The sequence below is a fragment of the Ruditapes philippinarum genome, unplaced genomic scaffold, assembly GCF_026571515.1.
Source record: "Ruditapes philippinarum isolate M1 unplaced genomic scaffold, ASM2657151v2 ctg795_1_1_1_1, whole genome shotgun sequence".
Lineage (NCBI taxonomy): Eukaryota > Metazoa > Mollusca > Bivalvia > Venerida > Veneridae > Ruditapes > Ruditapes philippinarum.
The window spans coordinates 804,409-823,548 of NW_026857770.1; the positions used below are offsets into that span (position 1 = coordinate 804,409).

The 19,140-nt window shown below is 32.9% G+C and overlaps 1 protein-coding gene across 2 annotated transcripts; it reads left to right on the forward strand.

Annotated features, from left to right (window-relative positions):
- Positions 1 to 603: 603 nt before the first annotated feature.
- LOC132750938 (eukaryotic translation initiation factor 2 subunit 2-like) lies at positions 604 to 14,505 on the forward strand. 2 transcript variants are annotated; one of them, XM_060741030.1, is made up of 9 exons: positions 604 to 756; positions 7,498 to 7,660; positions 8,000 to 8,082; positions 10,160 to 10,316; positions 10,926 to 11,011; positions 11,273 to 11,421; positions 11,964 to 12,020; positions 12,847 to 12,932; positions 13,760 to 14,505. In XM_060741030.1, exons 1-9 carry the CDS (start codon positions 739 to 741, stop codon positions 13,933 to 13,935), a joined length of 975 nt encoding a protein of 324 aa, XP_060597013.1. In that variant the 5' UTR covers positions 604 to 738; the 3' UTR covers positions 13,936 to 14,505. The 2 variants fall into 2 exon arrangements, with proteins under 2 accessions (XP_060597013.1, XP_060597012.1); XM_060741029.1 differs by lacking the exon at positions 604 to 756 and adding an exon at positions 3,994 to 4,153.
- Positions 14,506 to 19,140: the final 4,635 nt, after the last annotated feature.

Here is a 19,140-nt window from a genome sequence, read left to right on the forward strand (position 1 = left end):
TTCTCAATCAAAAAATCCTTTTATATACAATATATATATATGTACACCTTACTTAAACTATTCTTTTTTGTAAATGTGTATTTTTTCGTTTAAAGAAATTGTAATAATTGTATTAAGCGCGAACTTCCGTGTTGTTACGGCCTACATCTGACTCATTTTGCACAATAGTTAAAAAAAAAAATCCGTAAAATATGATAACTCGGGCCAAATGTAAACCTTCACCGAACAATATAGTACAATAAGGCCGGTTTGACTCTCTGGTTGCCAATAAAACTCAATTAGCCGTTCAATCAAGTTGCATCCCGAATAATATATCATGTTTTTAAATTTTTATATATTATTTGGTATGTTAATTCTGATAAGAATTTTTTTAATAATTGAATTGAAACATATATAAGTCTAAAGTCAACACAGGTATTTATTTATTTATTTATTTATTTATTTTATATTTATTTATTTATTTATTTATTTATTTATTTATTTATTTATTTATTTATTTATTTATGATGAAATACTCGAAGATGACGTAAACTATATCTATAAATATATTTCAATTGGAGATTAATTTTAGATTTTCTGATGCAACAAAACGTATACATATTAACCGAAAAGAAAAAGTCAAGCTTTATGTGCATTTATGAGAGACTAAGTACTGTACACAGAGATTAATTATATTCTTGTTACATTTATATGGATACAGTGATAATTAATACATTTAAGAGTTAACAATAAAGTACGATGTCCGTAAAGGAAAAGGTAAAAATTACAAACATTTTCCCGCGAGCATTCCAAGAAATTATATAGAATACATTCAGAATGAATGATGCAAGTAGCCGATTTAAGTTTGTTGATATATTCCTTTTATGCGGAATTAAATTGTTGATGCCGTAAATTAGCTTTATTTTACCACGGATCTTAATTACTATCCGTAAATCCGTGATTTTACCAAATTAGAGCAAGTCACAGCCTGCAATAGTCTGGGATTTCAGAGCTGATTAACGTTTCCTTCTGTTGTGAAGGAGGTATACATGTATCTTACGGTCCTGATTTAACTGATATGCAAATTTTCTTTCAATAAAAGATTAAATTCTTTTTAGAAATCGTGATTCTTCTGACAAGTGACAACAACAAAAATATGGAAGCAATGAATTGCCGGAGATAACTAATATTGTAAAGAACATGTATTTTATGTATGTAACGAGTGATTATATGATAACATTCTATGATCATAGTTACAAAAATGAATTCATGCCTATGACTTAAATTCTTATATATATGGTGTGTCATATATCATTTTGTGAAGCCTACTGGCCACTATCAAGTTGACATATACATGTTTTATCACTCAACATCAAATAAGCCATTTCTAATATGCGAGTATATATATCTAACTAAGCAAAATCAAAATGCTTCACAAACTCAAATTTTTAAAATGTTTGCATGATATTTCTTACAATGAAAAAAAAATCTGAAAAAGTCAAATTCCTGGCAATAACTAATCATTTATCCTGGTTATCGAAGTGTTTCTTCTCTTGGCTGAATTATTTTAGAACTAACCAATATATGAGTATCGAACAATGCTTAAATATCTCATGGTTTTGGAAGCCTCGCTGATACTCGTGATCGTTTTCCTACCTTATATCAGGCTCTTGATATTGGTAAGCCTTTAAAATCTACACACAAAAAATAGATTATCAGTTACATAGGCCTACTGGACCAGCACATAAGATTTTGCTACGTCATTCTTATGTCGAGTGAGTTAAACAAACTGGCCAACCAAAAACCACCATTGCTTAATATTTCAATGATATATTGAATATATTAGCCTGATAAATATATTGGTATCCGCATCTGGAACTACCAATTTCCGCTGAAAAGGAAAGAAGTTCGTAAACATCGCTCAGTGTTTTGTTTTCATCAATTGTTGATCATGATTTTTTACATTATAAAATGCGTACTTCAAATTTCTGAATGTTTGTTTTTGCACTATATCTTTTTGGTAATTCATCAGAGATGTAGATATGTTACCAGTGATTATGAGACAATTTAATGATCACAGTTCTATGATAAAAGATATGTACATTTAAGTCAATATCCAATGTTTGTTTTCTTGATTTGGTTTTCGAGAAGAAAACATATTAAATTTTACGATGTTTCCGTATTGGTTTGTGAAATTCATTTCCATGTAACTAATATTTGTCTTTCATGTTCCACATTTTAAACTCTGTCCAAACACCTTGAAACAGACAAGTGTTTTGTGTATTTGTTATATAATAATGGAAATGTCTCTTTGTTTGTTACTTTAACGTTTCGTGAAAAAATGTTAAACAAGAACCTGAGAACCATGCTAATAAGTAGTATTATACTTCTATGCACTATGAATATGTTAGTGTTCATCTGTGATGTTCTATAGAAATAAGAAACATTCTCCGGTCGCTATCGCTCGTCGAAGCTTCTAATTTATGTAGAACAGCACAGATGAACACTTACATATACATAGTAGCACAATTAATTATGATTTCAACTAGTTATGAGTGTCACGTGATCGATTATGAGTTTTTGACTCGGTCTGTTGAACAAAAGTACGTGAAAAAGATGAAACAATGACGTCACATTTTACGTCATCAAAAGCTAGCTGTAAAGAAGTAAAAGTAGGTTTTCAGAACGGATCGCCAATTTATTATCAAAACTTAAGCATACATTTTACAAACACAGTTTTATTGAAATTGAAAGAAGAAAGAAAATGACAATTTTATTCCGAGAAACTTTATTCTACAGTACTGTAGCGGACTTTGTAAGTTTGTATCATATACGCTTTAATATGGAGTCAACTCTGTATAAGTTCCCGTGCATTACACTACAGTTCAGGAACAGGAACTTCATGGACAGAATTAATCAATTATCAAAGTATATCTAATTAAAAAATAGAGCTACTATATCAAGTGTATTAAAGATATCAATACACGTTAGAGACGTACCGAAAAGTGATAGCCCTCAAGGTCATATTATTCATTTTAAAGGCCGATTATTACCTTCCACCCCTACTGTGCAGTGTATTAAAACACTTTAAAATAGTTTTAATATCATGAACAAACCACTTTTAAAACAGTACTGTAAATTAATTGTGTAATTTTGGGATATGCTTTACATGTTCGCACAAAAATGATTCATAGAGTATATTGAAGTTTTTTCTTTATATACAGGATTAAAATTTTATTTCACCGAGTGGTATGAAAATAAATATTTGAATTTTCATTAGTGGCGGTATCCTCGAGTGACATTTGATAATATTTACAGCACACGATGAAAATAATAACAAGAATTTTCTGTTTGTAATATACATTTTTACTTTTTGATATTACAATTTGAAAGATTTTCCCTTAAATTTTGTGTATTAGCTGACTTTAGGAGAAAAAAGTTCGGCAAGACACCAGTGAAAATACGGAAAATATGTCCCACTGCAATGAAAAATACTTTTTTACAGTGAAAATATGGAAAATGAAAATACTCATTTTATGTCAACAATATTTCATTTACTGAGTATAGATACTCAGTAAAAAGTTATATCAATAAGATTTAATAATTCTATTTTGATTTCAAATTAACCATTTTAATGATCATTTATTAATTTAAATAACGATAAATTCAATTTTTAAAAACATTTATACCATAAGTATTAAGATTATTTTGGTGTGAAGTTAGAGAATGAACGTCTTGGGAGTGAAGTGTCTGCCACCATTTATCTGTATAATTTATATTCCTAGTATTGAAGATCTACTAGAAATAGCTTACTTCAGTAGACAATTTCTATTTTAACCAAAGTGTCTTATGAACTGTGTTTGATATTTCTAAATTTTCTCTCCCTGGTGATTTATTGAATCTTAATCACAATTTGTGAATTTAAAAAAAATTACCAGTCGTTGTTTGGTATGAAATTAGGGAGCGAAACGTTTTGGTACGAACCAATTTGGCCACCGAAACCAACACGTATGCCGTATCATAAATGTCCTTCACCTTTACGAAAACTGATGCAATGTAAAAATCAGCTGTTGAAAACAGATGTAAATACGTATATTTGATCGTGAACTTTAGAATAAATTTGTTATATTTGGAGAACATAGTTAAAACATAAAAAATGGCGGACGAAGAAATGGTAAGAAAATCAGGTGTTGAAATTATTCGCTTACCGGTTAGTCGCATGTTGAATTCCAATATGGCGGCCTCCATGCCTGAAAGTATTTTTGTGTCTCGTGTACATTTAAACGTTAGATTTAAATAAATTAAAGGCAGACATGGTACTTGATTGAAGTCTTTGCCCATATTTCAATTACTCTGTCTCTGTTCTACCCATCAAATATGCACTTTACTTCACAAAGGCATTTTAAAAGGTAAAATTTGTATGAAAATATGTTTATTGAACGGATTGAACATATGGATAAAGGAAATAAGAGACATACTATTCAGCCCCCAACCGGCAAGTCAAAACAGTAGTCAGACAATTCTCTCCCTTACCAGTTCTCCCCTGATGGTTCTCCACCAAATCGTTTCCTCCCATAACAGTTCTCCCTCAAATTTAAAATATGCAGACAGTTCTCCCCCCATTTCTAAAGTTATATGGAGCCGTTATTTTCTGAATTTTCATGTTGAATTTTCATGTTGGACAGGATGCTGTTACTATCTTCCCAGACTGACGCACATGACTGGCTTATTTTCTCAGGGTCCAACGATTTTTAAGCTATGCTTTCAGGGTTCCCACGCTGTCCGGGAAAACGGGAAATGTCCGTGAATTTGAACACAGGAGCTCCCGGCCTTGAAAAGTCCGGGAATTAGTGTTGATACATAAAAAAGTCCGGGAAGGTACGGGAATTAGTCTGGAAAAGGGGAGGTAAATCAAAAAAACCAAAATGGCGGTCTTTGCACAGTATATTGACTTCCGCATCTTGAATGTTGATGATTTTCGATTTACAACTGTTTTGGGAGGCCAAGTTTGACATTTATGAGATTTATCATTTATTTTCTGGTTACTATGGCGGTTTTGTTTGGAAAATCTAGGAAGACAGTCACAAATCAACCTCAAGTTTGCTTGATTGGCCTGGTTGTTTCCTTTGGCAAATTTTTGTATCCTAATTGCTCACTACCATGCTAAAAGCCAAAGGTAAATCAATATAAAATAAAAAAAATAGTATTACATGCATGAACTATTGTCAAGGCAGAGCACAGCCAATTGGCCACACCATATCTGGGTAGCACAAAATACCCAAATATAACAAAAATATGCTAAAAATAAATGTGTTTTACTAAAAAAGTGCTGTTTTAATCATGAATACAATATACACTTTCACTAAGATGTAATGAAACATACCCAAATATACATTTTTGAACCAAAATATACCCAAATACAGTATACTCCATTCAAGCTATTAAATTAAAAAAATAATACGAATGAACTTGGATGAAATTTCAACAAAATTATACCCTACAAATTTAAATGTAGACAACAAATATTATCATATCTTGCAAGTACATTTGCCTATTCATTAATGAACCTAACAGTTAGATAAATAAGCAAATGTCACTCTTTTTTCTTACAACATCTGAACTGCCAATTTCAATGGAATGATCGAAAGTTATAGTTGGCTAAGTCATATTATTTTGTAAATATCAATTCATTTTCTCATTAAAATCAACATTGTATACAAACCAAAATGAACATTGCTATAATTTAGTGTGTTTGGGTATATTTGGGTATTTCATGCTGCCGCCATATTTTGTAGATGGTTTAAAAAATTGTAAGATCAAATCAAAAGATATGTCATTGAAATACAAAAAAGAATCCCTAAATAACATCCAAAATGGCAAAATTGAAAATGTTGTAGACTAGGGCTTGATATATGGTACTGGAAGTGCACCCCGTAGCACTGGCTTAAGCAGAATACAATATTTTAACATGAAAGTCGTGAAATTTTGAATGTAGAAACACCTGCAGGCAGTTTTCATATACCCTTCAGTGTGACATGCTTTTGCCATTCTATGAAGCCTTAGTGGACTGAGGTCAAATGTGAGGTTACTAATTAAAGTACTATGAATATCTGGTATAAAAAGTGATCCCTTGGAAGCATTAAAAACAGCAAAATTACATGAAAATTGCAGACAACCTGCAAAAACAGTTGCTGTCACAAAGTACATTTCATTATTTATAGACACTGAATGTATTTCTTAGAAAGAATTAGATTTATGTCATGAACTACATGTATTATATTGGTGTTATTAAATGTTGTTCTAAACATTACCATGAACATATTCATAGGACAAAAAATCAAATACATGTAGCTTGAAATTTAATCTTCTAAAAAGTCCTTAAAAAATCAAAAAAGGTCCTTGATAAGTCCTGGAAAAGTCCTTAAATTTTCAAAATATCTAAGAGTGGGAACCCTGTGCTTTGTTCGACTGTCTGACATTTTTTTCAGGATGAAGGGAGACTAATATTGACTAATTCCTTGGTTGTTCCTAGCGAGATTACTTTTCCTTGAATGTTGCGTTATGTGTAAATTATTTTCATTGGCTGATATCGTGAAATTAACCAATGCCTGAAAACCGTTCAATCGGCGTATAAAGTACAAGTTGTAAACATGGAGTCCTTGAAATATTACGAAGGCTCAGTGCCTGGGGAAAAAAATTAACGCTGTCAGAAAAAAACGGAAAAAGAAAGTATGAAAAACCAGACCAGATAGAAAATTTAATTACAAATGGAAAAAAGGGTGTGAATAGCTGATTTTATGACAATGTATAAAAAACAGGAAAACACAAAAAAAAAAAAAAAAATTGTGACACATTTATTACTGGAATTTCAAATTTTCACATTTCAACTGTTAAAGATCATGAAATATCAAGTGTTCACAGAAAAAAGCAAATGCATCATAATGCCATCTGTCTGTGCAAGACAGAAAATTGTGAGTGAGAAAATTCAGACAAGTGCTTGGATAACATTTACGAAAATTTAAGTCTGCTGATCAAAATCAGAATGACGAATATTTAGACTTTCAGGATGTACTGTTCAACTTAAATAAACATACTTTACTTTCACCTAGGTTGAAGGCCCAAATGGCCTATGATCTAGAAAAGTTATTTCGCAGACTGATAATTTCAGGGCATTTTTGCTTAAAGTATAGGGTAAACATGGACGAAAAAGACATAATTCAAACAATGTCTATAAACTCTATTGCACCACCTGCTAACACTGCCAAACAAAGTAAAACTCATTTAGTGTACAATTTGATTAAAAGTGGTACACGTTTCTTATGTTATGATATTATGAAATTCATGTATGTTGGGGGGGAAATCCTTATAGGTTTTGTTTAGTTAGAAACATTATCCTAATTCTATCCGTCTTTCTATAAATTAATTATTGGTTCTAGTCACAGAATGATGAATAAAAGACCTGGGACATCTTGAGTTTTATATTACTGGATATAGAACCTTAAATTTCTTTGATTACAGTTACCCTTTGACCCTAGCATGAAAAAGAAGAAGAAGAAAAAGAAGACAGGGTTTGATCCAGATGCTGTTGATGATGCTCCAGCAGAGGCACCCGCTGAAGAAACAGCTACAGAAGAGAAAGCTAGTGAAGCAGAACAAGTCCAAGAAAAACCAGTGGATGAAGGTTGTACAGAATTGATTTTCTCTAGCATGTTCTTCTTGTGTCTCTAACTTATACTTTTAATTCACTTAAAATTGTTAAAGAAATGAAGGAAACCATACATAGTATCTTCTTTTTTTTAAACAAACTCAAAATAAATACTGTACAAGGAGTAGATAGCGCAACTTTTTAATGATGGCAACACATATATTTAATTATCTTGACTTAATGCATGCTAGGGGAATCAACAATCTCATAAAGCAATTTTAATATTTTTCACATTTATGTAAGAATACCAAATTGTCTCACAAGATGAAAACTTCACAAAGCTTTAACTTATTGAAATAACCAATGAAATTGCAGAACTGTCATTGGATTTTGGTGGTTTGAAGAAAAAGAAAAAGAAGAAGAAAATGGACATGGATGATTTGAAAGATGCTTTACCTGTAAGTTCAAGATTACTATAATTTAAGTCACAGGTTCTTGAATAATATTCAACTTTATCATTGAATTTTCTCTAGTTGTGCCTCTTTGTCATCTTAAAATTTTTCTGTTTACTTTTTAGCTCATCTGAGCATATGCTCAGGGTAAGCTATTAGGATCACTCGTCGTACGTCGTCCGTTGTCCGTTCACACTTTTAAAACGACATCTCCTCTGAAACCATAAGGCAGATCATAATGAAACTTCACAGGGATGTTCCTTGTGTGAAGCCTTAACAAAGTTAATCAAAGAATTCCATTCCAAAGAGCTAGAGCTAAGATATTTAGCATGAAACATGTTCTAATGGATGTCTACCAAGTTCGTTCAAATAAGAGCCCTGGGGTCAAAATTGGCCCCGCCCCAGGGGGTAATTGATTTTCCCTATATGCATATAGTAAAAACTTAAAAAATCTTCTTTTAAAGAATGCAAAGAGCTAGAGCTAAGATATTTAGCATGAAACATCTTCTAATGGGTGTCTACCAAGTTTGTTCAAATAAAAGCCCTGGGGTCAAAATTGGCCCCGCCCCAGGGGGTCATTGATTTTCCCTGTATGCATATAGTAAAAACTTAAAAAAATTTCTTTTAAAGAATGCAAAGAGTTAGAGCTAAGATATTTAGCATAAAACATGTTCTAATGGATGTCTACCAAGTTCGTTCAAATAAGAGCCCTGGGGTCAAAATTGGCCCCGTCCCGAGGGTCATTCATTTTCCTTCTATGTTTATAACAAAAACTTAAAAGATCTTTTTTGAATAAAAAAACAAATAGCTAGAGTTTAGATACTAAGCATGAAACATCTTCTAGTGAGTGTCTTCCAAGTTTGTTCAAATAAAAGCCCTGGGGTCAAAATTGGCCCCGCCCCTGGGGTCATTCATTTTCCTTATTTGTGTATGACAAAAACTTACAAAATCTTCTTTGAAAAAACCCCCTAATAGCTAAAGTTTAGATATTAAGCACGAAGCATCTTCTAGTGAGTGTCTACAAAGTTTGTTCAAATAAAAGCCCACGGGTCAAAATTGGCCCCGTCCCAGGGTACATTGATTTTCCTTATATGTGTATAGCAAAAACTTAAAAATCTTCTTTGAAAACCCTGACTAGCTAGAGTTCAGATATTAAGCATGAAACATTGTCTAGTAAGTGTCTACAAAGATTGTTCAAATAAAAGCCCTGGGGTCAAAACTGGCCCTGCCCCAGGTGTGTCATTGTTTTTAACTATATGTGTAAAGAAAAAAACTTGAAAAAATCTTCTTTTAAAAAACCCAACAAGCTAGACCTTAGATGTTTAGCATGAAACATCTTCTAATGGGTGTCAACCAAGTTTGTTCAAATAAAAGCCCTGGGGTTTAAACTGGCCCCGCTCTGGGGGCCTATATACAGGTGAGCGACTTTAGGGCCATCATGGCCCTCTTGTTTCTTATGGTACATTTTTCAAGATCTTAAAACTGATCACATTTGAAATACATTTCTGATAGGCAGATAATCCCGAAAGTCCTTTTTGCTTGATTATTTCCCTTTTTTGACTAAAATTATTTGCTTTTACTAAAAAAAAATGTATATTTTTTTAATAAAAATACTTGCGTTTTCTAAAAAAATGTCTAAAGGTATTAACATCAATCCTGAAATATTTGTTTACTATCTTGGGCAGGTTAAACCTGCCAAACACTTTTGCAGAATTTAAACTGTCCAGCACTGAGAAAAGTGACATGTGCTGTCCAGGGACACGTCTTGTTTTAATTATGCCAGGGCTGGCAAAATCTGATTTTGACTTACTTTTCCGTTGTTATTTAAAGTGTTTCTTAACTTGTCCGTATGATATTATATAGTAAATTCTTGAAATTTTCCACTTGTTTGTCAGTACAGCCAGTGGAACAACCTTTATGTTTATTAGCAATACGGAAAGTTTATTTTACCGCCCTTGATTATACTGTCCGGCACTGAGAAAATTTGAACTGCAAACAGACATGTCTTGCTTGTTTTAATCATCATCAAACCCCAACTCCACATTGAATATCTTTAGTTAAGATTTTTCTCTATGTTGAACAGACAGAAGATACAGAAGAACCAGCTGATGACGGAGGTGTAGTGGTTGATACAAGTTCCAATGATGCTGATCTATCTCTACCAATGAAGAAGAAGAAAAAGAAGAAAGTTGATTTTGATGAATTTTCTAAGCCGGAGCCAGATGGTGGTGAGGAAATCTGTAAGTACAATACATGTATATAATTGTATTAACTGGCCAATCAGCTGGCATATTTGTAAGGGTTAAAGATACAGTACTAAGACCCAAGAGGTTATGGTTTACATTGCGTATTTCTAATCAATTACCCTTCATCCCTGCGGGTTCGAATCCCATCAGGGACTTTAGATTCTTTCATCTGATAAAACTATCCAGCTAGCTTACAGAAGGTTTCTGGTTCTATTTCGGTGCCCACTTGTATCCGAAATAATGCACAGTGGGCATCAGAGGTCTTTTCTTCACCACTGAAACTGCGGTGGCCATATGACTTTTACAAAGTGTCAGTGTGACTTGAAACCAGAGCGAAAAAAATGTAAAAATTCAAAATAGAAATCACTGATTTAGCTGAAAAGTTTAGAAATTGAATAGAAAAATATTATATTTTACTTCATATTGTACTGTTACATGTAACAACAGTTTTAAAAGTATTTTATCAAAAATGTTTCTGTTTATGTTTAAAAATGTGAGAATTCAATATAGTAATCAGTGATTTAGCTGAAACTTTGAGAGATTGGATAGAAAAATACTCTAGTTTTAAAAGTATGTTATCATAAATATGTTTGTATTTTATAGATGATACAACTGACAGTGATAAGAAATCAGGAAGTTCAAAGGGCAAGGCTTGGGTAGGGTCTGACCGAGATTATTCATATGATGAGGTTTGTTTTTGTAATATCACTGTATGGAATTATGTACATGGCTTTGATGAACTATTTTTTCACTATTTTGAAACTGTTACTTTGCAAAGAATTTTTTGTCTGCATTAAGAATTAAATGAAAATTTATTGAATTTTCTAATGATTTTCAGCCTTATAATGGTAGATTGCCAAAATATATTTGTTCAATTAAATTTGGAAATGTATATTGCTATATTATAATGTAATGTCTGACTTAAGATAATTTTTTTCTGTTCACCGCAGTTGCTCACAAGAGTGTTCGATATAATAAAAGAGAAGAATCCTGAAATGGTGACGGGTGAGAAAAAGAAAATTGTCATGAGACCTCCGCAGGTCCTCAGAGCTGGTGCAAGAAGAACGTCTTTTGCAAACTTTGCTGAAATAAGTAGAATGTAAGTCATTTGATCATTTCAGGCGAGATAGCATTATGATATGGTAATTTCCATTTTATCTTTTGGAAATTTACTGAGTTTGCCCTCTTTGTGCGTTTTTCTTATATTCTCTCATTACCTCCATTCTTCAATTATTCCTCCAATCTCTGTTAATAAAGTCCAGGCTTGATTGTATGTATCCTTCAATGGTAATGTCATATCTTATTGTAAACTCCCAGTGTCCAGTCTGAGATATGCCATCTGGTATGTTGCCAAAGACCCTGGCATGTATTTTATTTTCAATGAACAAAAACATGGTAACATGAATATTTATAGACAACCATTACATCTTTAACTATTTTTTGATAACGCTGACTTTTGGAAGGAATTGCACTGTATGATTATTTATTTATTTTTACATCACTTTCTTCAACATTTCAATTGAACTGAAGTTTAACATGATTGTCTCCCTTAGACCATACTCCTGAATAAAATATCTTGAACTTTTTAAACATTCTTTTGTTGTAGACTTGTACTAATTTGTGTATATTTCTGTATTTTAGGTTACATAGACAGTCAAAACATGTGTTAGCCTTTTTATTAGCTGAATTGGGTACAAGGTATGTATACAATCTGTTCAAATAAAATATTATAATCAAGGTTCTTCTGTCCATTGTCCTTCCATAGACTTTCAAAACATTGGAATTTAGCAAGCATCCATGTCCTTATGGACACATTCCTAAATTTCATGTGTTTTTTTACAACCATGCAAAGTCCTTAAACAGTTTGATGGATAAACTTCTTTCAACAGGTGTTGAACTTAAAATATTCTTCGTGAAATTATTTGAAGAGAATGCATGTTATGAACATTTTTGATAACCTCTTGTTTGGAAATGATCATCACAATATTGGGCTGAGTCAGGCTAGATTACACCTCTATATGCAGCCTGGTCGTACTATTCTATGTTTTTATACCATAAATCAGAAATGAACTGCTCCAAATACTATACAAGATGAATCCATTACAATAATTTGGGGGGAGAAGGGTTATAGAAAAAAAATCAACAGGCTCATTACTGAAATCTTATTCAGCTGGAATGACACATGATTAGAGCCACCCTGCAGTTAGGCAAGGCTTTGTACTGTTGGTACAAAGTAGCTCAATTTATGTACTTAAATATTGAAAAGCCCTTTAGCTTCAATTGGACTGTTCCAAATTCATAGCAGGGCCAATCCATTACACAAATTTCACTGGGTTAAGGGGTTCATTACAGTTATATAAAAGAACTCTCACACTGTCTTGAGGTCAGTGTTTGAAATATTTATGAGTTACATTATTACAGTGGTTCACTGTTTTAGGGTCTATATTTGAAATATTTGTATGTATTTTTACAGTGGTTCACTGTCTATGGTGTTTGAAATATTTGTATGTTGTATATTTTACAGTGGTTCAGTAGATGGTAACAATCAGTTAATTATTAGAGGAAGATTTAACCAGAAACAAATAGAAAATGTTTTAAGAAGATATATTAGTAAGTATACAGTACAGTACATAGTTTAATTACTTTATCTTATAATTCTATATTATACAATAATTATAATGAATTAAAACATTTCAACATTAAAAATAATATTTCAGAGATTAAAATACTATTATATGCAAAAATTTACCACTTGCCCCTCACTGCTGTGGGTTCGAATCCTGACAGGGACTTTAGATTCTTTCATGTGAGGAAGCTATCCAGTTAGCTTACGGAACAGCGGTGGTTCTACTGAGGTGCCCGTTCGTGCCTGAAATAATGCACGGAAGGGCACCTGAGGTCTTCCTCCACCAGTAAAGCTGGAATGTCCCCATATGACCTATAATGTGTCGGTGTAATGTAAAACCTAAATAAACAAACAAAGATGTGCAAAAATTTAATAATTATTGTATGACTATGTAACATATTAAATGATTTTAATAGATACAATTTTGGTTCATTCAGTTTTTAACAATTAAAAGAGTTGCAATCTTTACTAAGAAGTTACCAATGATTTTAAGGAATTTAACTGTTTTCCTATGAACCAAGGGGTCAAAAGTTCAAGCCCTGCTCTGGTCACAATTAGGCTTGCTTAGATGACCATAGTACAGGCCTCAATGTAATAGAACTTTTATCTTGAGTTATGTCTTTATAACCGCATATCCAGGTGAATCCATTGATCAGAGTCCAGAGTGGTTCAAACTAGCTCAAAGCTCTTAATAAAAAGAAATCAGGTGAAATAAGTTCAAATATTTGGATTCATGATTGAAAAGGAGATGTTATTGATATTGTTATGTAATTTTATATCTTATTTCTATTTTGTTTTTGTTTTTTTACAGAGGAATATGTAACTTGTCATACGTGTAAATCCCCGGACACATTGCTTCAGAAAGAGGAACGTTTGTTTTTCTTACAATGTGAAACATGTGGATCCAGATGCTCCGTGGCCAGTATCAAATCAGGTTTCCAGGCCGTTACAGGACGTAGAGCAGCTATGCGCGCAAACGCGCAATAGAAAAATATTTCCAACTAGTGCTAATATAATTATGATTTAGGAGAGGAGTATGTGAAAATCGGGTGTTTTGATAAAGCGCGGCAGTTCATGTGTAATTCCCAGTATCTAAGTGATTGATTGAAAATAAAAGCTAATAAACAAAAAACAACAAATGTACACGTATCCTTTTATGGATTTGGTTCTTTATATGACAACATCAAGGGATACCCTGGTGAAAGAAACTGACAGATCTTTTCTGGCCAGTGGTGTCTTTTTTCTGTGAATTCTGCTTTATTTTGATGTTATTTGTACAAGTTAAAGTTCAGGAATAGATCAAAATAAGGATTGAGTGGGGACACAAAAAATCTAAGATTACCATGTTATATTTAAGGTCTGTAACCTTCAGAAAATTACTTAGAATTTAAGATTACAGTTTGATTTTTTTTAAGTTCAAAAATAATGTTATTTTAATATTTATTTATTTCAAAAAGGGAATGGTTAAAAATAAAGTTATTGTTAGTTACTTTTGATCTTTTTTTAATGGAAACTTGAGGGAAATGTTGAAATCTCACATTTGAAAGGACATTTTTATTTTAAAAAAATTGGTGTGTGCTAAAAGAATTCTGATAAAAGTTCCAAAAATAGTATTGAAACTAGATTTTATCTGGTAATGGGTTTTTCACATTAATGTGCCATTGTATGTAAAAGTTTTTCAATAGACATCAGCATTTATTGTATTATGCAGAAACTGTTTTACTTTTTTCAAGCCATTATTGTTACAGGAAGAGATTTTGTACATGGAAAGCACATAATACTTGTGTGTGTGTGCTGAAGTTTTGACCGACTGCTTACTGGTCAAGTATTTGAACAATATATAGCACCGCCATGGCTCTCTTGTTACGAATGCGAAAAGTATTTGCATAAACCATAATACAATGCTTATAACAAGTATAAATTGTAATATATACAATGTTTTGTTACCTTGAATAACAACATATGCACTAATTAAGAAATAATATTAAAAAAAAATGGCAAAGTTATTCAGACTACGCGGCATAATGTTGACGCTCGGGGAAATAAGTCTGTAATACTTCTTCATTCACAGACATTTACAGCAGTGTTATAAATTTTAATGTGTCGCCAAAATGACTAAACTCCGACGCAGTTGTCTCCCTTCGCTTACAATTCTGCCAAGGGAGTTAATCTCTGTGAGGAGTTTACAAAATGACATAAAAGCCTCTTCTTTTTTTTTCTCTCTCAATAGATCACACTTATTTTGTTGCCAAAAAACGCCATTGCTTGGAACATTCCTTGTTCTAGATAATCTGATTAATTGAATGATTTTATGAAAGTGTTTGAAGTGCCTTTATATAAGGTTTTCTGAATTAAAGGCCCAACTGGACTATAAAAGCCAGCAGATGGCGCTAGGGCAGGTTTCTCATTAATTTTATGCATGCTTCACTTCAGGGACCCTTTTTCAAAGATTTAAGATTAATTACCAAATGCATTAAAACAACACTTGGCATGTTTGTAGGCATATATATTTTTGATAAAGATTGACCAAAATTATTCAAAATATAACTTTGTTTAGTGTATTTCTGGAAAAAAATACTGGCTGTCAAATTTGAAATTTGAATTTCCCTGGGAGGAGCCATGTGATCATTACAGGTCATGAACCTTCAGTAGTAAACAGAAGCACATGGCAGTGTCAGGCAGAGAGATTTGTAGCAGACGATGTATATTTCAGGGAGGGAGATTTTCAGCAGACGACAAATTGGAATGCTGAATACATGATAAGAAAAAAACAATAACTTTTACTGACTTGCTTTATCAAATCCAACAAATATACAATAATCCATTAATCTATGATTTTTTTTTTTAATTTCAATTAAAGTACTGATTTAACTTGTATTTGCATGAAAACAGTAAAAGTAACTTCCAGGTATATTTCATTTACACTATATTTTGTTGTAAATATCTTGTAGTCAAAAATTACATTTCATAAATGTTAATCAAACTAAATGTTGCATATATGCATAAAATTTTATACATAAACAGTTTAAAAATAATTAAAATTCTTGTCAAGAACATTTTTAGCAGGTTGTTCCTAAAAGAAATGCCCTATGTAGGGCACATCTTTTGAATTTGGATATAATTGTATGACTTGATGAAGGACATATACAGCATTCAAGTGAAAAAAAAAGAAAAACAACTGATTTCAAAAAATAATATCTGGACAAGATGACTTGATAATGTCTTTAATTAATCTGTGAGTTATATAAAACATCCTTTAAACCTCTCCTGTGTAAAATCAGCTGTTTTTGTTTACATTCTCTCTGCAGGTTAACACTGCATGCTATTTATAGTTCAGGGTTTATAACAGACAGTTTTACATCACTGATTAGTCACACCCACAAATACTCGCTGCCGCGGCAGCGAATGTTGCCCCTTTAAGCAGAACATGTTTCAGTAGATTTTCTGGTTTCTGAATTCCCCTTTACACATGACATTTGTAAAATAGAGTTTCCAAGACTTGCTGCTCTGGTTTTTAATAAGAATTAAAAGAAATACAAAAAGCAACAACCTAAGTCGTTGAAGGGAAATGGAAAATAACTTCTTAATTTTGTCACTTGTTTTTTTCTTCTCAAAAATGGACATTTGGAACAGGTATTAATTCTGTTTATTGTATGTAAATAAATTTGTATTAAAATGTGAGATCTCGATCGAGATGTTCTTTGTTGTTGTTTTTTTAAATCGAGCGTTTAGGGACAATAAAACAAGTTTAAAGGTAGATGGTTTGTTGACACAGATGTTCAAGTTACATTTAAAGCACTATTATAATGCTTGCAAAGTAAGCAGACGTTTATATAAATATGTTCGGCGTGTACAAACCAGTGCTTAAAGAGCTGCATCTCTATTCCTGCCCTGTATATAATCTGGATTTCTATGTAAGCCTATGCCGGTGTTCATGCACGATAACTTGCACTTCCAGTACTGTTCATGAACAGACTTGTAACATTTTCACTTTTGTCATTTTGGGCGCTCTTTAGGGATTCCATTTTTCTCTAAGTGATTCCGTATGTCACTTGTGCTTTAAAAATAGTATCCGTTAAAACTACATGGCTTAGAGCTTACAAAGTGTTTTGTACAGAATTGGCTAGCCAGTGTTCCACAAATGCGTTGGTTACACTCCCATGGACAAAATTGATTACTTAATTCAGTTATAAAATGAAGCTGACGCCAGTCATTTGCATTTCCTTTACAGAGCGTTTTAATGTACTTACTTGTTAATAAACTTCACTATGTTAAATCCCGACAATTCTTTACTTCCGTTCATATAGAAAAACAAATTCGGTAAATGATTACCAATAGTTTCTAATGATTAATGAACGTGGGTGTAGAGAGTAATCTTTTCTATCATAACTGGAAAGCGCCGCTACGATTTTTTTCCATAAAGAAATAGTTGTGCCTATCTTGAATGTCATTTAACTGGAAAGCTTTTCCCCAAAAATGACAAAATAATTCGTTAAAGATAAACCTGTAAATTTTTTAAGATAATTAGATTGAAAAATATATAAGTAATTTCAAATAAAACGATGTTTCTATTAATTAATGATTTTATTAGGTATAGTTTGAAATTTAACAGCAATATTAATGATCAACATTAACAGTTTAAATAACAACAAAAATAACATTTTACATATAACAGGTTTAGCAATAATATACTGAAAGAAATAAGTTTAGCAAGTTCTGTAGGGGTACATATAGATTAAGGGACAATGTATGTATACATGTTTTATGCTGTTATAATGTCTAGCTTGACCTCTACCATAGATTCCCTGTACAGTTTTAAGCATATGTGGTTATGAAACGTCAAAACGTGTAGTAACTGGTAAACCACGGAGAGCACGTGCAGCACGAAATCTGGCATGTATAAATTCAAACGTAATATAGCCTTGTCAATCTTATACCATAAACAAATTAACCACATTTAATTTTGAAAATTATTCAATGGGACGTGCTCCAGGAATGACGTTACCTCGACGTCATATGGCTATTGGCATGCTAAATGCTGGTATGACCGCGTGGGAAGTTGCACGACAATTTCACGTAAGCGAATCGACTATTAGTCGTCTAAAAACTAGATATCAGCTAACAGGGGATGTAAAAGATATGCCACGTTCGGGTAGACCACGAAAAACAACGTTTGCAGAAGACCGTTATATTGTTGTGACGTCACGGCGAAATCGATTTATGTCTAGTCGCAGGTTGGCTAATCACCTCAGAAATTCTACCGGTACTAGAATTTGTGACAGGACAGTGCGCAATAGACTTCACGCTGCCAGACTCCATGGACGTCGACCTCACGTGGGGATACCGTTAACACGACGTCATCGACAGGATCGCGTCGCTTGGGCTAGAATTCACCAAAGATGGAACCGTGCACAGTGGAATGATGTTCTTTTTACCGACGAGTCAAGATTTAATCTTTCCTTTGCTGACGGAAGGTTACGTGTATGGAGGCGAAAGGGCGAGCGATTTGATCCGGAAAACGTCATTGAACGCGATCGTTACGGTGGGGGCAGTGTGATGATATGGGCGGGAATTCATCATGGTAAAACTGAATTGATTACAGTAGCTGGAAACCTTACTGCAGTGCGGTATTGTGACGAGATAGTGGAGCCAGTTGTTGTCCCGTTTCTGTTACAACATGCACGAATTTTGCAACAGGATAACGCCCGGCCACACACTGCAAGGCACACACAGAATGTTCTCAGGCGTAACAACATTGCTGTTCTTCCATGGCCATCCAGATCGCCAGATCTTTCACCAATTGAACACATGTGGGACCATCTTGGGCGTAAGCTTAGAGAACGTAATGACGTCATCACCGTTCGTGATCTTGAGCGGGCTTTGCACGAGGAATGGCGCAGAATTCCTCCAAATGTTGTTAACAGCATGAGACGAAGATGTACTGCTGTACTTGATGTTAACGGAGGACATACTCGATATTGACATTTTTGTGAGTTTTCCCTTACATCCCTACCATTTTCGGTTAACAGAATCCAGAGAATTCAATATCTGTTTTCGATTTACTTGTTGATTTACAAATGGAATTAAAAGCTTGAAGATGTATGTCATTGAGTTTTTGTTGAATGTTATATAAACATATCAAAATATTATATTTTATACGAACTTGCTAAACTTTTTTCTTTCAGTATATAT